This window comes from Pollachius pollachius, assembly GCF_949987615.1.
Source record: "Pollachius pollachius genome assembly, chromosome: 14".
Classification (NCBI taxonomy): domain Eukaryota; kingdom Metazoa; phylum Chordata; class Actinopteri; order Gadiformes; family Gadidae; genus Pollachius; species Pollachius pollachius.
Window position 1 is genome coordinate 18257232 of NC_136947.1, and position 23088 is coordinate 18280319.

The 23088-nt window shown below is 46.4% G+C and overlaps 1 protein-coding gene across 1 annotated transcript; it reads right to left on the reverse strand.

Moving 5' to 3' along the window:
- Nucleotides 1–258: 258 nt before the first annotated feature.
- On the reverse strand, nt 259–20395 carry LOC307086392 (integrin alpha-6-like). Its single transcript, XM_079751583.1, has 26 exons — nt 20118–20395; nt 13420–13547; nt 13078–13157; nt 12414–12675; nt 11400–11531; nt 10067–10277; nt 9273–9466; nt 8927–9027; nt 8520–8647; nt 8197–8286; nt 7894–7955; nt 6915–7084; nt 6442–6588; nt 6076–6191; nt 5670–5832; nt 5326–5403; nt 4982–5061; nt 4376–4453; nt 3945–4047; nt 3574–3750; nt 3354–3452; nt 3098–3208; nt 2706–2804; nt 1859–1984; nt 1148–1247; nt 259–391 (listed from the first exon to the last, which is right to left on the reverse strand). Exons 1-25 carry the CDS (start codon nt 20288–20290, stop codon nt 1188–1190), a joined length of 3168 nt encoding a protein of 1055 aa, XP_079607709.1. The 5' UTR covers nt 20291–20395; the 3' UTR covers nt 259–391; nt 1148–1187.
- Between the last annotated feature and the right edge of the window lie 2693 nt (nt 20396–23088).

Here is a 23088-nt window from a genome sequence, read left to right on the forward strand (position 1 = left end):
AGAGTAGACCTATCATTTATCATTCCAGTGATTGACATCAGTGACCTCAATCAAGATCAGCCTCCAAAAAACCCAGATCAAGTACATAGCAAGTCCTTTTCTTTTCATTCTCAGTATGTGCATCGCTGTACGTGTGGAGGCAGGACAGAGGACAGTACGAGGAAAAAAAGCAACAAACAGGATGCGAGCTGGAACGCGCTGGTCTCTGAGCGAGCGCCAGAGGTTAGGAGTAATGTTGGTTGTCCTTCCAGCTCCTGATCCAGGGCTTCTTCTCCAGGTTCTCCCAGTTGTCCTGCTGTCCGGCTTTGCTGTCCCTCACCTCCCTTTTGATCCGCACGGCGTTGTAACTGGGAACGCTGTCTTCGTGTTTGGCACGTTTAAAAAAGCCACACTGCAGAGAACGAACAAAGTAATGATCAATTATTCATTTTGTGTGCAAAATATAAGAAAGATACGGAAATGAGGCAGAGGTCGGCGGAAGCACCAGCGTGCGCTTTTAAAAGATTGGTCCTTCCTTAGGTTCTGTGATCCAAGGCACATGTCACAGGAGTTATGCTGCAGGAAAAGGTATGGGGGAGGACAGGACAAGCCAGAAAGCCGTAGCATCAATATTCATTAAAGTGCCAAAAAGTTGTTCTAGTGCTCTGGACGAAATCTGAAGCATAGCCAGAGTTGCCACGGAGACCAGAGGAAGCAGGTGCCTGGATGCAGCAAGGAAACCCCAAAAAGTTGCAGAATCGCCACCATCATCCCATTCCACACTATAATGACCCAGTCAGTCACATGATAGCAACCGTCCTCTCCCATTGGTCATGCATTACCTCCGTCCCCCAAGCCCCCGAACCTGGAGCAAACCACACAGCAAAGCAAAGAGGAGGGAAGACAGAAGAGAAGGGGGGAGAGGTGGGGGGGGGGGGGGGGGGGGGGGGGGGGGGGGTGTAAACAAGAGTTTGCCACAGCAATAAATTCCAAGCTCTTTAAACCATCACTGTGCTGTGTCACAGCAGTGCCGTGTCAGGGTTTTCAGCAGCGTGCCCAAGGCTGCTCTCCAAGCCACAGCTGAAAGCAATGCCACTGGTTACCGCGACAGAGTGAAGAAGATGAGCCCCCCCGAAAAGTGATGCTGCGTCTCTGCACTCTATGTTACCCTCTCTCTCTCTCTTGCTTATCACTCTGTTCCTCTTGTTCTACGCATCTGCCGTCAGGAGCTTTGTATCTGGGCTGTCGTCTTTCCGAAAGAAACCACACTGAGGAGAGGAAGACGGTTAGAAATTGTCCTTTTGAGCGCCGTGTGTGTGTGTGTGTGTGTGTGTGTGTGTGTGTGTGTGTGTGTGTGTGTGTGTGTGTGTGTGTGTGTGTGTGTGTGTGTGTGTGTGTGTGTGTGTGTGTGTGTTTGACATGAGGTATCAATTATTGGACCATAAGTCCTCCTTCTGGGCCCATTGAAGGACAACACTAGCTGCTATCACTTACCATATACTGTGCATGTAATTGACATACTATACCAATAGACTATATCAAACTGTAACTGTATTGAGCCATCTTTGTTCTAAGCGCTGCATACCCCCCCCCTCAAGGATCCAATATGGAACCCGTCGGCCGCTGGATGAGTAAGGCCAATAGGAAATGTGGCAACAATGTCTTCGTTGGACATAAGTGATATTCAAACACAAGTGTGTGGATGTAGGATTAGGCTAAATGTCTAAAAAGTCAGTTCAGGGGACTTAGATCTCCTGGGATGTGGAGGACAGGGAGAGCTACCCCGCCTCCCCTTCAGCCTCTGTTGGGCATTGGTGTGTGGTTGTGTGTATGTGTGTGTGTGGGGGGGGGGGGGGGGGGGGGGGGGGTCTGGACCTACCTTCCACAGGAGGAAGATGAGCAGGGCCAGCAGCAGCAGGCCCAGCAGGATGGCCACCAGGATGATCCACCAGGGCAGACCCCCGGTCTGGTACCCACGCCTCTCAGGGAACACCGTCACCTTCACCTGCAGAGCGGGGAGGGGGGCAGAGAGGGGAGGGGGGCAGAGAGGGGAGGGGAGGGGGGCAGAGAGGGGAGGGGGGCAGAGAGGTGAGGGGGGCAGAGAGGGGAGGGGAGGGGGGCAGAGAGGGGAGGGGGGCAGAGAGGGGAGGGGAGGGGGGCAGAGAGGGGAGGGGGGCAGAGAGGTGAGGGGGGCAGAGAGGGGAGGGGAGGGGGGCAGAGAGGGGAGGGGGGCAGAGAGGGGAGGGGAGGGGGGCAGAGAGGGGAGGGGGGCAGAGAGGTGAGGGGGGCAGAGAGGGGAGGGGAGGGGGGCAGAGAGGGGAGGGGGGCAGAGAGGGGAGGGGAGGGGGGCAGAGAGGGGAGGGGGGCAGAGAGGTGAGGGGGGCAGAGAGGGGAGGGGAGGGGGGCAGAGAGGGGAGGGGGGCAGAGAGGTGAGGGGGGCAGAGAGGGGAGGGGAGGGGGGCAGAGAGGGGAGAGAGCCGTTGGCGTTGTTGTGGAGGCATTCAGGGGAGAAAGACGCTAGTGTGCAGTAAGGGTAGACTGTTCGTATAAAAGGTCATGTCAATTCCATGCAAAATGCTCACTTCAGGTAAACAGGACTCACACATAAATTGTAGCGGCTCTTTACTGTAAAAGGTAACGGTATAGGCACCAAAATATTCTTAATGTTTTAGCCTGAGCTTTTAATAAAAAAAAATCAACATAATTACGATGTTGCACATGAATACCAGTGTTTCTGCGTTCCTCAGAGCCATTTTCTGTCCAGCGATGTTCACTTCTAGAGAAGCTTTCGCTACGATATCCAGATAGTTCAACTTGGAGTACTCCTACACAGAGGGAAATACAAGACACTAGGTTAAACAGAAGACCTAGTGTACAAATTGGCTAAATCAAACATACATTAATAAATTCAATTCAATATCATTATTTTTATACCTACATATACATACCTAGGAGAGTATCAAATACATTATGAAAAGTGATTTTTTTTCATAATGAAAATAATTAAGAAAAAAATATATATACAGATATATATAATTAGTATTATCGTAAAAATACTATTCGAGTCGCTGTTTTCCTGTTGACTTGTATAAGCCTCGCGTTTGAATCGAGTCCTCACCTCAATGAAAGTGCCGTTCCAGAGACGAGCATGGAACATGAGGGCTGCATTACTGTCGAGTCCCAGAAGGTGGCAGCAAAACTCCACACACGACGCCCCACGGCCACAGGACTGAAAACACAAAAAGGGAATAACGCCAACAACCAATGACCTTATCCGCATAAACCCCTTACACAAAAATTGGCAAAAAAAATAATAGAACTGAGTTAAATCGTCGACTGCAATTCAAACAAATAATCATTAAATGCTGCATTACCAAAGACTCCGATTTCCTAACGTCTGTTAGCTGAGAAGTGGAACCTTCTTTTATGCTTTTGTCCCCAATGGCTCGTCGCTTCCGGTTGGTAGATAGCTCCTGTAGTCATACAGCAAACAATATTTGGACATACGTATTCATACATAAGCGGTGTATACTGTCCAAATGAAAGTCCATGGCGGGCAGGATTCCCGCCTACGTGAGCCGTGACCTCTCTGACCTTTTTGACGCCTTTAGGGTTGATCTCTTCAGGAAAGGAGCAGTTGACCTTGGCTAACCCGTCGGAGCTGATGTCCACGAGGTACAGCAGCCACTTCCCATGCGCGTTCTCCTTGGGCCAGCTGACCTTCAGGGAGGCAGAGCCGATGTTGGTCAGGGGCTTCCCCAAGTTGATGATCTGTCAAAGAAACAAGCTTGTAAGCATTACGTCTTTGTAGAAATACAATAAATATAAATGTCTATGTCCGATATGACACGAATCACACTTATATGCTATGTATAACACAACCATAAAGAGAGATTTCCACCATCAGCATTTTCTATGATGTGTTTCTTAAGCCTTTCTTCTGTTTTATTCCCTCTTGTTCTCACCCTGAAATGGTATTTGATAGCACTGCCGATGTCGCTCTCTGTCTTCATGGCACTCTCTCCCACAACCTTCCCCGAATAGTACAACTGGGAGGGCTGGGCCTGCCTGGAGACACACAGAAAATTTGTAGACAAAACAGTGGGTGGGTGTGTGTGTGCGTGTTTGTGTTTTTGTGTGTGTGTGTGTGTGTGTGTGTGTGTGTGTGTGTGTGTGTGTGTGTGTGTGTGTGTGTGTGTGTGTGTGTGTGTGTGTGCAGATTTGTGTGGATATACTGTATGTATGCTTGTGTGCGTGTGTGTGTGCATGTGTGAAGATCTGTGTAGATATACTGTATGTATTTGTGTGTGTGTGTGTGTGTGTGTGTGTGTGTGTGTGTCTACATGTGCACATGTAGAGAGGTACGCGCGTGTGTGTGTGTGTAAGTTTGACCTACCCTGATAAAGACAAAAGTAGCTCAATCACCACTTTTGCCCTTGCCTTGATAGGCTTCTTTTCTTTCTGATCACTCGTCCTAGAGAAAGGACGACACACACAAATCAGACCTCACACTCATATTCTCTCCAGGGCACAGGACAAGGGGATTGGACCAAACCCTGTTTTAAAGGTCTACTGCTCATCTCCTATAAAAGACTGTAAGCCCAGTGGTTCCCACCCTATATTGTCCGTTGACCCTGTTTTAGGTCAGGTTGTTATTGTGATCCCATCTTATTGTATTGTTGCCCATCTGCTTCCCCACATATTGTTTTAACGCCATTTACATCTGCCTATAATATCAAGGTCCCAGGGAAGTGGTTTGGAGTGACAGAGATGTACCATTGAATATCTATATTTTAAGACATCAGCCTCCAAACTGATTCAGCTGCCTTCTGCCAAACAAATCTGCCCATCAAGATGCCTGCAAAGAGCTAACACTCAAACTACTACAAACTACAAACAGTGTACTATATGCAATATAACCCACTTATAGACTCGTGTTATATGTAGTGATCAGCAGGTGATGGATCAATAATACAGGTCGTAGGTCAGATTTGGTGCTCACGTGTCAAGTGTAAGATCGATCTCCAACTCGGTGGTGTTCAGAGAGATGCCTGCTGTGCTCAGAATGATGTAGAAGGTCACCTGCATACACACACACACACACACACACACACAGACACACACACACACACACACACACACACACACACACACACACACACACACACACACACACCTTATTAAGAACAACAAATACCTTCAAGATGATAGTTGATCATTGAAGTGTGTGTAAAGAAGGTATCTAGTAATAGTATCAATGATACATATATTAATTACAGATTATTATGTATTTTATTTAATTACCTAATATTATCTTAATATTAATTACTATTAATTGGTCCTCACCTTAGCGTCTCGTTTGAAGGGGTTCCCAAGTTCACATTCTGCCATAGAGCCATTCTTATTGGCTTTGCAGGTTACCGGCTGGAACCAATCAGAGCACAGATTAGAAGTCCACTCGGTTGTGTGTGAATGTACGTATGTTTACGTATCCGTGTGAACACTGAGTTTATATATTGTATAGATAGATGTGTGTGTTTGTATATGTGTTTGTGCATGAAAGCATGTGTGTTGCATGTGTGTGTGTGTGTGTTTGTGCGTGCCTGTGTGTGTGCGTGCCTGTGTGTGTGTGTGTGTGTGTGTGTGTGTGTGTGTGTGTGTGTGTGTGTGTGTGTGTGTGTAAGCCTCACGTCTTTAGACAGGACGCGGTATGTGGAGTAGGACAGGGCGTTGGGGAAGGTGGCGTTGATAGAGGCCTCGTAGGCATCATCTCCCTTGGAGTTGGTCACCATGACCTCCAAGGCAATCTCCTTCTGAATGCTGAGGGCCAACACTGGCACCCCAGAGCTGTCGCTGAGGACACAGCCCAGACATGGGCGTCAGTGGCCGGGTGCTCCTCTGTGTGTGCGGTGTGTACTTCATTCATGTGTGTGTGTGTGTGTGTTTGTGTGCGCGGTGTACTTCGCTCATGTGTTTGTTAATAACAGCCGCAGAAACATATACTGTATGCTAAAATATGGGTAATATTTGAATATCAAAGTGAATATTGAATATTTGTGTGTGTGTGTGTGTGTGTGTTTGTAGCTGGCCTCTTACAGGTGTAGTGGTTTAAAGACGTCTTGGTTGGGTTCCCTACTGCAGAAGCGATACTCTACCACCATGTTACTCTGGCACACGTTGTCTGCTCCACAGCCCTCCTTCAGGAAGCTCACCTACACACACACACGCGCACACGCACACACACACACACACACACACACACACACACAAACACACACACACACACACACACACACACACACACAGACACAGACACAGACACAGATACAGACACACACACACACACACGCACATGCACACAATTATGAACACACATATACACATGTATACAATACATTAATCAAATCAAAAATGATGAAAGGGCAGACTCCAGCATCAACCCCAGCAGCTCCCCGGCCGTACCTCTGAGCGGATACTATTGGGTTTGTCGGCGTCCAGGACGGGCTGCAGCTCGGCCCCAGAGGCCTGTCTCCGGTGGCGCCCGCTGTCCTGGATGTCCTCGATGATCACTTCGATAGGGATGCCGCGCAGCTTGTCCCGAATGTCGTCCTGTAATAAGACACGGTATTACAAATCCACCATGCATTGAAATGTAGTATCACACACACACACACACACCCATACACACACACACACACACCAGACACACACACACACTCACAGTCATATAAATGTAGCAATCACAGCTATCTTGAGCATTGGCACTCACTTACGCACACACCGCACAAATGAACATGCATGCACGCACGCACGCTTAATCACACGCACACATACCCAAACACACACACACATTGCCGCAAGCATGCATGTACACAAACACACACACATAACAGTGAGGGGTGAAAGGGGGTGGGGTCAGGAGGAGTTGAGTGTACCTGCAAGGTGAGTTTCCATTCCAGACAGGACTCCTGTTTCTGCCCTGTCAGCTCCATGAGGCCACTGACCTCGTAGTCGCTGTCAGAGGACGACGCCTTGGTAATGACCACCCTGGGTGGGAGTTGCGCGTTCTTACGCTTATCCTCCACCACCAGTTTGTATTTCACACCTGAAGGAGGGATGGGGCAAGGGGGGGGGGGGGGGCAGGAAGTTTGGTGAGGGTGAGAGTGGGGATGAAACAAAAGTGTGTGAACATTTTATATTTTTTGATTTATTCCTTTTCATGTTAAAGATACACTATGTAACATTGCCAACAAGTGTTTGAAGTTGGTACTGCAGTACGGATTTCCAATATTGAGTTGTGGATGCCCACCCCCTCCTCTCCAGGGCTGAAGCTAATGCAGGTTGTCAGGTTGAGGAAAATGAACAACCACAAGCATAAATCCTTCAAATCCAACTCCAAGATTTACCTTTGTTTTAACATGGCTCTGGTCATGGTGCCTCTTTCGAATGAGGACGCAGCGTTTGAGCTTATTATTATACATAGCATATAAATATGATACACATCATGTCAGACATAGCCATATCCTTTTTAATTGTATTTTTACACAGAGAACTCAGTTGATCAAATTGGTTTGCTTTCATGTCTGCAGAACACTTAGTTTGCCTGTCGATTTGTTTCATATTCAGCAACACGGGGTACTCAGAGAAAAGGGAATCAAACCAAATTCACAAAAGATAAGTACATTGTGATTGTAACGTTGGTGTCTGAGATGCCATTATTTTGACCTACCATGTTGCCTGAATTTCTGATGACATCTCATGTTCATTTTATGATTTAATACAGTCAATTTTTCACATATCGTTTTTTATATATTTGTTATATTTTGTAGGTACATTGTGTACCTGGGGGGAAACCAATGGGCCAGGGAAAGATAGCTGATAGGGGTGTGGCTTGGCTGTCAAACAACGACTTACTCAGTTGAGGATTGTAGTTTGCAGCGCTGGCAACGTAGCTGAAGCAGGCGGACACCATTAGACTGTGAACACACAGGGGGAGGTTAGTGATGGAAAGCTCTTAGGTATTTACTCTCACGGATAAGCTACAATCAATGAAACACAAATATAAATGATGTGTTCTTCTTCGTTTCAATCGATATAGAATGAAAACCCTCCCCCGTGAATCATGTTGTAAATGTTGGATTCCATTCGCCGAGCTGCACAGAAAGCAAAACATTCTCATGGAACAAGAGAGATGCTGCCATGGCAAACTAGACTCACCAGATCTTGTCGCCGCAGTTCTTCTTGGTGAGGTCCAGCTCAGGGGGGGTGATGGTGATTTTCTTGATGATGTCAACAACTGGGCGGGCCCTGAAAGGATGAGAGCACCAATCAACACTTCTGCACTCCAACATCATGAATGATAATAATAAATAAATAATAAATAAAACTCCACTACTTAGTGATTTAGCTCATGATTAAGGATATAGCTGCTTTTCAACCACTGGGATTTGAACCTTGGGCCATTCGGCTGGGACTCAACCTCTACTCTGTGACACTCTACGGGAGCAAAGTTATGATTTCACAAGGATCAGCCAACCCACCTGAAGACAAACACCGAGTCGGAGAGGGAGCCCACGGCCAGGTCGGGGTAGGTGTTCCGGTCCAGGTCCATGTTCCCCGCCAGAGAGTAGCCGAAATGCCTGCTACCCAACGGCCTGCCCATCAATGTCTGAGAGACAAACGATGAGGTGTCACAACGTGGGATCAAATACGAGGTACTAAGGGAATCCAGGACATGAACATAAACATAATTAAAAGCACATTGTACATTATCTATATAATTAAAAGCTTAAATTAATTTGTTTTAGCATTTATTGTTGAAGATGTATACATTTATACATGCATTTATTTATTTGTGTATTTATTTGTTCGTTTTGTAATTTTGTCATTTATAATTAGGATTAGGATCATGATGAACATGAGGAAGAAGGGTGATGTATCGGGTGACCTGGGAAGGCTTCTTCGTGGGGTTGATGCCGTCTACTGTGCCGTGGTAGATGTAGACCGCTCCCGCGCCCTCGTCTTCGTAGGGGGCCCCGACTGCAAAGTCTGCATGCCAAGGTGTATAATGGTGAGTTATTGTCATGATAATGGCTGTGCTTGAGGCAGTCTGTAGGAGAGAAATAGGAGAGGGGTAGTGGCTCTCGCCAGGACCCCATTAAAAGCCAGGTGAGTTAGGGGCAGATGTCGTCCACTGATCCCCTGTCTTGCCTTTAAAGTATGGCAGGGGTGGCCTGGGTCAGAAGATAGGATTTTTTATAGTATTGCGTAAACTTCCCACTCAGACTACTTACCGGGGTAATCGTCCTGATTGATGTCGCCCAGGTTCTCCACAGACAGTCCAAACATGGAGTCCTGTGGCCCATCGATCCGGAGGGGTGTGACTGTGTCCCATGCCCCGGCCTTGTTGACGTAGACGTAGACCGCACCCCCTATCTTCCCATCCTTCTCAAAGTACTGCGGAGCCCCCACAACGATGTCCTGCCAACTAGGAGAAGAGATAAGATGGTTCTTTATTCATCCCGGTACAGGATGGAGGCAGAAATTAAAACAAAAGTCTCAAATTCCGTTCATTTAATTAATTTATGAATATAGATAAATATAACATACATTGATGTACACAACATGAGAAGTGGAAATAATGATAAAAGCAAAATAGAAATGTCATTATCATTATGTCATGATGGCACATTATTGACCCTTATAAATAAGGCTCTAAAGTGTCTCAGTGACATAGGGGACTAGTATAGGCTTGAAACCATGCATTATTGACTTCAAGAGTCTAAACTTTGTCCAAACGACTAAACTAAGCAAAATACATCTGACTACTGAATACTCTGTTTACACAGACACACTCACTGGTGCTTGTGACCTTTTGCATTTCATCTCGGGGCATTATGGATCATTTCCATGGAAATCGTATGAAACGTTAGGAATAACCTTTGTTTTTCTATCTAACATATCTCTAATAGCTGTAAGTAATATATAGTTAAAATGATAGTTTATAGAAAGTCCCCAATGACTTTTAAACCTGGTGTGTGCACGTGTGAGTGAGTTTCTGTCTTCTCCCTATCCTATCTCTATGTACCCGTCTTTGTTGAGGTCCAGCACGGCCAGGTCGTAGCCGAAGGAGGAGGCCAGGCCCTCCCCCTGCAGGATGAAGTCAGGCAGCATGTTGTTGGAGTCCTCGTCTATCCTCATCATCACCACCGCCCCGCTGTGATTGGCCCTTGGTGCGCCCGCCACCACCGTCAGCCTGCCCTTCACCACCAGGTCCATGCTGGAGTCCAGGGAGAAGCCTGGTTGGGGAGGGAGGGAGGGAGGCAGTGAGGCAGGCGGAGAGACAACCAGAGAGAGGGAGAGAGGGAGAGAGAGACAGAGAGAGAGAGAGAGAGAGAGAGAGAGAGAGAGAGAGGGAGAGAGAGAGAAAGAGAAAGAGAAAGAGAAAGAGAGAGAGAGAGAGATAAAAGCCTCTCTCAGTCAATAAAGTCAATAAAGGCATACATGGACAGACAGAAGTACATGGACGGGGTGAAGTAACAGACAGACAGACAAAAAGGAGTGGGCCGCAGACAAGACAAGACAGGGGTCAAAGGTAATATACTATACTATACTATAGGAGGTGCAAGAGACGAGGAGTCGGTTTTGGATGAAACCATGCATTTCAGGCAAACAGCAAAACCTTTGAAAAGCCCTACAAATAAACAAAGGTATTGAACTTTGAGGTGAATACTGCTTAAACTTTGATAAATTCAAATCACTCTTCCTTTTTTCATGGTCAGCACAGTTTCAACGGTGCCAATCTAGCAGGCCATGATGGTGAAATGATGACTCACGATGACGATACTGTCTCATGATGGTGGACATGCACCGATGATTTCACCCTTTAAAGCACAACCAACCTAAATAGCTGTTAGACGACACATCGGCTTTCGCGCCAACGCGAGCAGAGCCTGACTGGTATACAAACTGTTCTTCATTGCTGGAGTTGGACACGCTGGCCATAAAGAGCACACCTGAGTGATGCATTGGAGTATTCAGATGCATTGAAGACACAGACACAGACCATCGGTAAATATGTGGAGAGCGCAAACTGTCCAGACAGTAAACACAACAGGCACTGGCAACGAAACAAACTAACAAGGACATCAAGAAATAAACGGCATTCACTGCGATTATGAGTCATTGTTCCCTTGATAGACAGGGCCTCCAACTGAGAGAAGTTCATCTGACCCGCCCTAACCTATGAGCCACTCTGTCTGCCCAGCACATTTTCATCACCTTTCTCCCCAATGTGATGGAGGAGGAGCAACTTATATGGGGGAGGGAGATGGATAAAGAGAGGATGGAAGGTGAGATGATGAATGATAGATGGGGAAAGGGAAATAGAGAGAGAGATGGGGGAGGGTAGGTGTTGGTACCCAGATAGCTGGTCGGAGGAACAGGAACCAGATCCGCCTTCAGCTTCCTATCGTCGCCTGTCTCAAATGGACCATCCTGGTAGATGCCCATTTCAACAAGGGTGTTGTTATTCTGTTCAAGACGCACCACACCTGGAGGGTGGAGGAGAGAGTGGAGGAGAGGAGAGGAGAGAGGGGAGGACAGGAGAGGAGAGAGGAGAGGAGAGAGTGGATGAAGAGAGAAGAGAGGGGCGGAGAGGAGAGAGGAGAGAAGAGAGGGGAGGAGAGGAGAGAGTGGAGGAGAGGAGAGGAGAGGAGAGAGTGGATGACGAGAGAAGAGAGGGGCGGAGAGGAGAGAAGAGAGGGGAGGAGAGGAGAGGAGAGAGTGGAGGAGAGGAGAGGAGAGGAGAGAGTGGAGGAGAGGAGAGGAGAGGAGAGAGTGGAGGAGAGGAGAGGAGAGGAGAGAGTGGGGGAGAGGAGAGGAGATGATTGGAGGAGAGGGTAGGTTAGGGAAGAGGGATGAGAGAGGAGAGGAGAGGAGAGAGTGGATGAAGAGAGAAGAGAGGGGCGGAGAGGAGAGATGAGAGAAGAGAGTGGAGGAGAGGAGAGGAGAGGAGATGATTGGAGGAGATGGTAGGTTGGGGAAGAGGGATGAGAGAGGAGAGGAACAATAGCAGAGCAGGGGAGGTGTGTGTTTGTGGGGTTGAGGGGGGATGGAGATTGAGTTGGCATGTTATGAAAAGGACTCAAAGCCCATAAGATGATCACGAATGTATCGATGTAAAACATATGAGCAAAAACAAAATTACTGTATGGCGGGAAGAAAGGAATTAGCTGGAGGACTGACTTTTAAGTAAACGTTTCTTCCATTATATATAGTCAATAGAAAAAACATATTTAGTTAAAATTATGTGATCGTGTCGGCCCGTCCCTCAAAGGCTGCCCTATGTCTCTCTGACTCTCTTCAGTTCCATGTTTAGAATCAAGGCCCTCCCACACTGAACACTAACCACTGTAACCCCACAGCCTATATACCTTTCCAGTTGTATGCGCCCGGCGCTCCAAAGATCAGGTAGTGGTACTCCTTGTCGAAGGTGGCTGAGAGCCCCTGCTGGCAGGAGCCAAACCGCTCGTGGCCGTAGTTGCGGCCGTTGCAGAAGTGCCAGTTGCCGTTGTCCTCGTTGTCTTGAGGGTTCATGGTCAGGTCCTGGCTCATCACGTAGCAGCGGCCGATGATGTTGCGGGTCTCTATTTTGGTGCCCACGTTGTTGCGTGTCTGGTAACGGTGAGCGCAGGTCTGGGGAACCACCACAGACAGAGAGAGGTCATTCTTTGGCCTAATAAACTATTAAAATGACTAATACGAAATGTTTCTACTGTCTGTTTTTAATGTCCTTGTATTTCATTTTTTCACTTTTATAGTACTTTCTTATTTTTTCTTAGTTTTGTATTAGACTGCTTTGGCAACATTCATGTTAATTTGCCTTGCCAAGAAAATATGTTTTTAGTGCAGAGAGAAAAGAGACACACACACACACACACACACACACACACACACACACACACACACAGGCACACATGAGAACACACAAGACACACACACATACACATACACACACAGGCACACACGAGAACACACACACACACACACATACAGAATGAGTATTAATAGAGAGTAATTACAGAAGCCAGTCCTTACCACAATCTTCCCTCCGGGTCCCTGGCTGTTAACAGTGACTCCCATCCACTGGTTCTCTTTGCTCTCCTTGGAAAGATCCTCTATATGATCAGAGAACACAGGGTCAGCAGAAAGACCCACACACACACATACATACACAACTTATTCCCAAAAACATTTTCCTCAATGAAATCTAAATAAATGAATCCACTCAAATTGTGTTATGTGCGAGGAGTCGTTTTTTCATGTTCGTACAGCTTCATTATTAGTAGAATATGCAAGAAAAATGGGCTTAGTGCAGGGCCCTGCTTGGGATGGAAAGGCCCTAAGGTCAGGTCACAATGCATGTCAAAATTGGTTTACCATCGTTATCGAAATTCACCCTCTCACAGGTGTTGGAGGGGTTGGTGAAGTCACAGTTGTACAGCCCTCCAGGGACCTTGGCCTTCTGTCCGCTCAGGGGCCCGTCTCTGGGGGCCCCTACCAGCAGCCTGTAAGAAGCATATGTATGAATCAGACCAAAAGATAACCAAAAGATAACATTCACACACATGGTTTTGTAGTGACAGATACTGTGCTGGAAGCTACTGATAGACTGCTGCTGCAACTGTATGTTCGCTGTTTGTATGCTGGTGGTTGTTGCGGCGTGCTCGGTTTGAGTACATACACACAAGTGCGGGAAGACCCTCTCACACACACACAAACATACAAGCCAGTGTTCCCTCTCTCTCTCGCTCTCTCTCTCTCTCTCTCTCTCTCTCTCTCTCCTACATTTGCTCTTGCTCTATCTCGTGCATACTGTCTCATTATCTCAAACTCACATTATACACAATCTTTTACTTTCTTTCTCAATAATATAGGCTATCTATCTCATTATTTCTCAACACATCCGTCTGCACAACACCTCTCTCTCTCTCTCTCTATACACATTCTATCCCGCTCTCAAACTCAGTCACTCTCACAAACACACAAACAAACACACAATCACCCTCTTTCTCTCTCACACACACACACACACACACACACACATCCTCTCATACACACACATCCTCTCACACACACACACACACACACACACACACACTGACACTCACGCTCTCATAACAACACATACACACACCCCCTCGCTCTCACACACACACACACACTCAGCCTCTCTCTCTCACACACACACACACACACACACACACACACACACACACACACACACACACACACACACACACACACACACACACACACACACACACACACACACACACACACACACACACACACACACACACACACACACACACACACACACACACACACACACACACAGCCAGTCTTTGTGGGCCGAGGACAGGGGCCGGGCCCCGCCCAGCTGAAGGGCAGTTCCCAGGGTTTTCCAAGCTACGTATCGGTGACAATTTCCACGGCGATAATAAAGTGATGCATTGTGGGGGGTCACAGGGGGTCAGTGGAGCACATACTTTCCATGCATCCCTATGTTCATCTTCCCCTGACTTGCTGTCTCCTCTTTATATCTGGCATTGGCATTCTACTATTCTCCCGTCATCTCATCGCCTGAGACCTTAAGAACCTCATTGAACTTAAGGATTGAGATTTGTACGGCACAGTTTCTTACGCTTGAATATTAGGTGAAATGCAATGCGCACTAGGCCTCATTTGGGAGGGATAAGGTCAGAAGCTTAAGATGAAGAACGTGCCCAGGCTGAGGCATGTGATGAGTAGGAGAGGGAAGTGGCTAGGGTGTTTGATCGAAAGGTTCTTAGCTCAGACTGTTTACCTGCGTGCGCCCTGACGTTTTGAAGCACGACAAAGTTTGCATTGAAATATATTTTTCCAATGACATAATTACGACAGCACAATGACAATCGACAACACATGAGAATGTCTACAGTTTTGCCGCTGGGATGGGTCTCTATGTGAATCTACGCTGACTTCCACACGTGCGCTCCTCTTTCGTGAGGGAGAGGGGGAGGCGCTCAAAGCACTGAAGGTGGGGAGTGAGGGAAGCTGAGAAAACGCCTAAGCTTTTTAATCAAGTGACACTACACAACAATGCCCCTAGCGACTCAGCTAAGTTAGGGTTAGCTGATTAGGGTTAGCACATTCTCAAGGATTGTGTTTGGAGCACAAGAAATAGGAAAAAGTACAATTCATGTATGGCCTAGAATCTAGTTGACTAGAAATTACATTTGAAGAGGGTTTGCGCTTTTTTTCACACACCAATTAAATAAAGTGCAGTTGTATCGCAACTGTTTTGTTTTGGATGCCAACTTTCAAATAAAAGGGTTATTTTAGTAATTTAACAGTGAACTAAATGCTCAAAAACACCCATGTAACATAATGTCCCTCATTAGCGAACAGCTCTTTGCTACAATCCTCTAAATACACAGGATATGTAGCTGAAAGGTCTGAGAAATGTCTTCACTAGGCTGTATGGGGTGAGTATTCATCTGCATATTCGCATCACAGCTGATGTAAACCGTTTTTAACGTGCGTGTAGACAATATACTTTCAGGCGTGACGTGAGGAAAGCGTTTCGTTCTCACATGCGGAAAGGTCAAGGCAGGGAAGGCCGAGGCGGGAAGGGCGAGATGTGCTGACGTAGGTGAATCCCGCATTTCTGAAAGATTTTTTTAGATATTTGGTTATCCGTCCAAGCTTTTTCTCTTGTCAAGTGGCCATGTAACGTTATCTAACCTGCATCCCTCCCTGCATAGGCATGCCACGCTAGAGCTTTTTCTCTTTGATAAGCTTGCACGCTCTCACTTTCATTTATTTTTACTCTGAGTCATTTAAAACATAATTCTTCTTTAATTTCTATAACCTATTGCATTATGTTTTTCATTATCATTTTTTTTTGCCTGTGCAATTATAGTGGAACGACTCTCTGGATTCCTGCCATCCACTAGTTAGCTTTAACTGTAGTTACAGAGTATTCTGTACCTTACTAAAAAATACTCCAGTTACATGCTCCACTTGACTTGTAATGTAATCACTATAGCAACACCTAAACAGTCCCTGCTACCCAGAGTGTGCGTTGCACCGTAAATGCACTGGAGCGTCTGACCCAAATTCCATTTGATTGCACTTTGGCCAGCAAGAAGCCAAGTCTGACAGGGAATAATCAGTCAACTCTGTGAAGAGAGAGAGAGACAGAGAGAGCGAGAAAACAACAGAGCAAGACCCAGATGAGCACACCTCTTCCTTCCAGACAGAGAAAGTGAAGAGAATGGAAGGAAAAGGCTCATGCTGAGACAAGCTAATCCCTGGGGTGCAGGCAAGGTTACTTGATCCCTGTTTGCTATGGTGGACCACTCAATGTCACACGGGTCATACAGTAATCGTTCCTCCTCACATACACAAAAGACATGGGGAATCCCCTCCCCAATTGGCTTCCTTAAGAATCAACTTAGAAACGACACACACGCACACACACGCACACACACACACAAAAACACACACACACACAAACACACAAACACAAATTTCCCTTTGATGGAATGGTGCTATGATGCATTGTTTATATACAATTGCCCAAGAAATGACATCTATGTATTATGCACAAATAATACATACTGATGTATTGTACTGTAAATAGTCTGGGACTAGCATGGCTTCATAGTGTGGGTAACTAATGTCTTCTGGTCCAGCCAAAGGTCATGCGCTGAGTGGGCCCAGTGCAGCGGTAAGTCTGACCCGTCAGCCTCAGGCTAAGTACCCTGCTGCTCATCTAATCACTTACCACCAGCACAGGAAGCCGAGACACACGTGCTACAGGCGACAGGAAGGACCCAGACAACAGGGAGGGGTAGGCAGGCGCAGGGAGAGAAGGAAGCTACAGGCAGAGGGATGGGGGTAGATTACACATGCATATGCATAGTGTGTCCTGGTGTACATGCATCAGTGGTAGCAGGGGCAAAGGGATCCACAGGATCCGGCTGCATCAGGGGTGTCTCCATCATAACCTCTACCCAGCAGCCCTACTGGGGGCAGTGGAAAACCACACACGCCAGGTTTTATGGTTATGGTGGTCTGCTGTTGCGACCATTGAATTATGATCTCATTTAGGACAGGGAGTAAGATTCATTGCAATATGCAATGTTGAGCCGATGGCCTCCGAGAGAAAAGAGTGCCCTCAGCATTAGTTGTATTGTTCTGGTCAGAAATGTTCCCCTCCCTCCAAACTAGAGGGAGGGGAGGGAGGGGAGGGACTGTTTTAACACTGTGGCCCACTGAGCCCTGAGCCTGTTCCCTGGTACCACATGAATCTGGCTGCCTGCTGGGGCGCTGCCCGTTGCTTAGCGACAGCCAGGGGCACTCTATCAGCCGACCCGCAACTGGAGTTCCACACTGTTAGCGGGACCCGAGCTGGTGGTGCTCTGGTGGGTTGTTATGTTGCGCAGCATTGTGGTACTGCTGCCAGGCAGCCTGGGAACCAGGGGCCCTTCTAGGCAGCCACTGAACCATGTGGAGCCGGGGCCCGTAGACTGAGTGAATAGTGTGGGATGATGCTCGGTTCCCAGATGTGAGCCTGATTTATGCTCTTCGTCTCAGCATTACTTCAGCCCTCCTCCCTCTCTTCCCGTCTGCTCTTCACTTCATTTCTCCATCTACCCGCTTTGATGTTAGCTAACCTGCAGTGCTAACCTGAAGCAGGCTAGCTAGGCTGGAAGCCAGGAGAGGAGAGGAATGATACCGTCTTCCTTTTGTTATTTCATTCTTTCTTTCTTTTTAACCACAAACACACAATCCCAATAAAACTTGGAACTTGTAATCTGTTAACACCTTCGAAACACACATAAATTATACTTCATAGACCCTAGACTCAAGTTAGATTTTAGAGTTTTATTTTTCTTAACCTGCAGAAATGACACCCATCTCGAGTCCCATAGAGAACTGTGTGAGCCTCTACATCGCAGCTTGTTTAGATTCAGTCTATATCTCTCTTGTTAAAACAGTAAAATGCAGGGTACCCATGTATTGCTGTTATTCAACATGGCATTATGTTCTTTCTTAGCTCCTTACCCTGCACTTCTTCATCTATTTACCTCTAGATTGATTTATACAGAAACACACACAGCTTCAACCACCTCATCTTCCTAATTTCTGGGTGTGTGCATCGTTTTTCCCAGCATGGCATTAAACAGACATAATAAGTGAGTCAAGTCGGCCGGGTAAAACACACACACACACTGCACTTGACTGGGCTAGTTGGAGTCTGACTCACACATCACATCTAGTTTTAAGAGCTAGGAGGGAGAAGAGTGTGCTCACATAAACATGCACCCTTTGTCCACACTGTACACTTGCACAGAATAACCCCGGAGCTTGTATCACATTAAACACTACAGCACTAAAAGGACCAGCGATTTCTGAATATTATAACCACAGCATTGTTAAACACTTTATCCTGATTGGTTAATAGTGGTACTAATCAAAAAAGGGACATCTCTGCCTTTTATAAGTATCAAATCACTGTGGTACGAATGTCTCCTTGACAACACATAATTATAATCATATACTGCATCTTCCAGTAAAGGGAGTCGCTGTTTAATCCTTTCTCGGATAATAATAACAGTATTGGAATAGGGAGGGGACTATGTTTGTTTCACTGTGTGTGTGTGTGTGTGTGTGTGTGTGTGTGTGTGTGTGTGTGTGTGTGTGTGTGTGTGTGTGTGTGTGTGTGTGTGTGTGTGTGCGTGTGTGTGCAACTTGCTGCATGTTCACCTACACCCACACCCATAAGCACACCCACACACACACACACACACACACACACACACACACACATACATAAACACACACTCACCCACACAAACACACTCACACCCACACCCACACACACACACACACACAAACACATGGGCAGATACACATAGAGCATGTGCAACCTCTTATCTGTCTTCCAGCAGCACTGTGAACACAGCAAGCGGCACTGAACGAAACAACCACACAATCCAGGGGATTGGACAGGGATTAGACTTAATTCTTCTAGTATGGGTTTTGTAATCATATTACACATCTTAGAAAGTCTCCCTCTGAAGGCTAACAAATGTTTGACTAAAAGAAAAGTGTAGTAGTGTACCTGTGGGCCTCCTTGAGGAAGATCCCTATAGTCCTCTACCTTTCATCAATGACATGTACAATTCCCTCCAGGTTGCTTTACTAAATGACTAAACAGTAAATAACAGTAGAAAGGGCTTATTGCGGTGTATTAAGCATGAGATTACATTGACTAGAGTTGACGCCTTTAGTCATGGTTACTTTAGCTACTTTACGTGGACGAAGGTCACTGCTTTGGTCACGTGCTCATGACCAAAGCGCATCTCTTTAATTGGACGGTCAGACGTCGGACACGAGGAAACGCGAGACTTAGCGCGCGTGTGCGTGCGCGAGTGTTTTCGAGATATGAACTAACCAGGTAAGCCTATAACTTACATTTTATACTAGTATAATGATCGTTCCATAAACAATGTTTATACATTTTTGTTGGTTCTATATAGATTGTGGATTCAGATTGTATATGTATAGGTTTGTTCAACTTTGTAGCAAAGCAGTGGACGCATATAATACCATGAGCTTCCGCCGTTACATAAGACTGACCGTGATTTCGGTACACCTTTCAGGTATGTCCTCGAACAGTAAATACATTTGACCTGCTGTGACTCGAAGGTGCGGAATATTAAGAAGATTTTCCTTCTTCCATTAGCCACATGTGTCCATAGGCTACTGACCAAACGGTCAACCGGCGCGTAATGGCTTTTAGGGTTATGTTGACAGTCTACTATTGAAGACAAATACTGTTAAACATTAACCGAGTTTAAAACACATAGGCATATATATGCTTGTTAAGGTTGCCATAATGCAGTGTGTTGTGACACCTTGTGCGAGTTTACTTTCTAAGCACGTTTGAACACGTGCATGGCCAAGGACTCGGAGCCTACCTGCGACACCTGTTTCCAACGACGATACAATGATACACACTTAAAGCCCACCACCATCGCCTCGGAAGTACAACTCAATGATACATTCTTACAAAGTCTTACATTCTTTTATCTGATGGACGAAGCTGCCAGTGCATGGCCATGGAGAATCCGAAATAACTTCCAGGTTTCCCGTTCTTCCGCAGGACACTTTCGTGGTCCAGGTTAAAGGCCGTGCATTCCAAGAGAAGAAGCAGCGGCAGTCCGTAGAAGATCCAAATGTTCAAGCCCGCCATCGCTGCGGTGAGTAGGGAGACTTGTTCCACTTCCCCAGGTCCCTCGGTAATGTAATGAAGCTCGAGCAGGAGCGCGCAGCAGACAGACAGCGGGACTATAGCTGCAGGGGAGGTAAACTGCTGCCCACTTGAAGCTTGTGCCGCGCCCCTCCCGGTAAAGGCCTGTACACGCAGAAACGCGCGTTCATACTTTCTTTACTCACTCACACACGCGCAAGTGCACGCACACACGCGCGCCACGGACGCACTAACACGCACGCATACACTCGCACGAACGCACACACACAAGTACCTGCACACACATACCCACAGACGCATAACAAATGCACGAGCATTAAATAACACTAAATAACCCCACCCAACTGATTCATGATAGAACTAATACACAATATTAAACTTAAAGAAAACTAAGTAAAACGAAAAGCTGCATTGTAGTGAATGGTGTTGAATTATCCTCTGATCTAGTTCTTTAGGCAGGAGGTCAACAAGGTCTGGACTTATTGCTGCCTGAGGCATTGTCAGCCATGGGGTGATCAATAGCTGCTTCAGGGTATTATGTGATTATGTTAACTAATAACTACAGATGAGTTATACAGGCCGGGTTTTACACTGTGGAGATTACTCCTAGTTTAGTGATACTAAACATCATTGCATTTAAATGTACAGCTCACTCACTCACTCACACACACAAACAGACAAAGACATAAGTGGAGAGGGAGATGGACGAAGAAGAAACAGTGAAGTGTGTGGTTGTGTGTGTTTGTGTATGTGTGTGTGCGTGCACGTGCATTTCCAGTGTGTAGGCAGTAAACTGGCCTTATAAATGGCCTAATAAATGCGTGACACACGAAACAGGAAGCGATGACTGAGCTGGCGAAAAATAATTCTACTGATATGCACAATATGGACGAATGATGACTGCCCTAACTGAATGAGACGATAACGAATCACACACACACACACACACACACACACACACACACACACACACACACACACATACACACACACACACACACAAACACACACACACCATAAACGCCCTCCACAGAGAGCAGGAATCAAGCTGACTTATGGTGATTGATGATCATTGTTGAGTGTTGCTCCCTGGCAATGACATCCTGACAGAAGATTGGATGCCCTGGCCACAGGCCTGTGTCCTCCGTAATGACTCATTAGATGAGTCACATCATCAACCCCCCAACCTCTCCCAAAGCCCCAGATTAAGGCACAACGTGGGTCCAGCTCCACACACACACACACACACACGCACACACACACACACACACACACGCACACACACACACACAGCCCTTCACCCTCACTGTGGAATGGCATTCGCGGATGAAACTCTGACCCAAAGCTTGCCCTCACAACAGAACTCCTACAGAACACAACGGTGGCTTTGTGCAGTGACAGAGAAATGGAAAGACATGAAGAAAGAGAGGGAGGGAGGGCAAGCAAGAAAGGATAGAGAGAGAGATAGATAGATAACGGGATACCCACTCACACAGCAGGGGTAGAGTAGTAGGGGCAGAGTGAGAGAGAGAGAACTGAAGGAGATGAGAGCACTGTTGGAATGAGGGAGAGATTGTTCGCTTGTTAAGCTTTGTTATTGGTTTTCTTCCTTACAGAGGCGGAGACAAAATTAAAAGATGTGTGTTTGTGACCCATGTTATCACCACACACCCTCTGACCCAATCAAAGTGTTGTAAATGAATTACAATGGGAAGGTCGGGGAGAGAGCCAGGATTTAAGGGATGTCTGTGTGGACCTTCCTTACATCCTCTGTCTTTTAAGAAGAGAGCATCTCACCTATCTCTTTTTTTAACTTGGGCCCACATCACATGATACATGCATTGTCATTGGGAAAAATGTATTTCAAGTTTGTATTTTTCCCACTATGGTGTGTATATTAAGTATAAAGCACCCATCAGAAACCAATATAATATGTGAGTTTATTCCTCATAATTAAAAATTTGTTGGAGAAAACCGCATGGCGTGGGTGGGTGGATTACGTAGTTAGACAGGCCGAGCTGGGCTTGGCTTTGTTGAAGATTTCATTAGTATGGACAATTTATGCTCAAGAGACTGCTGCATGTGTTTTTGTGTTTTTTGTGTGTTTTTTTTTGTTTGTGTGTGTGTGTGCGTGTGTGTGTGCGTGTGTGTGTGCATGTGTGTGTGCGTGTGTGTGTGTGTGTGTGTGTGCATGAGCATCCAACCGTATTATTTGTTTGCCAATATGTCGTGGGCTTTCAATCTTCACAGCAAACTCTGCAATATTTTCAGCAGCCATGAATGACAACATATCACTGTGTGTTTCCTGCATCCACTAATCCCCAAATGTACCCACTCCTCCATTCCCTCTAACATTACTGCCTGTTGTCATCTCCATCTCCCCCTGTCCAATTTAGCCCCATCCATCACCAACTACCCCATCCTTCATCTCTCAGAGGGAGAGAAATCTGCCCGGTCAGATCTCTCTCTACCTCTGAGTGCACTCTGTCTATCTCTCACTCTCTCTGTCTCTCTCTCTGTCTCTAGGGAGAATTAAAGGTTACTGTCTACACGCAAACACACAGGAATCATCATAATAAACACAGACACTGCACACCGAGATGTTGACTCTGCTGTTGATGGATCTGTTAGGACTGGGCGCTTGGTTACAGGGGGGGGTTGTTTACACATTAGATTCTCTCTTCTCTGGCAGAACCCTACATTACTATATAGTAACATACAATAACATGTATAACTATTGAGGTATTACCGCTGACAAATATTGTACTGCTCATTATTAT

Bases quoted from the DNA above. Each gene is read 5' to 3' on its own strand.
- LOC307086392 (XM_079751583.1), bottom strand. From the start codon at position 20,290: ATGGCGGGCTTGAACATTTGGATCTTCTACGGACTGCCGCTGCTTCTT. The intron at 8,648-8,926 runs GTCACCCGATAC...TTTGTCTCTCAG, and splicing joins CCACGAAGAAGCCTTCCCAG to ACATTGATGGGCAGGCCGTT. The intron at 6,589-6,914 runs GTACACTCAACT...GTCTTATTACAG, and splicing joins AATGGAAACTCACCTTGCAG to GACGACATTCGGGACAAGCT.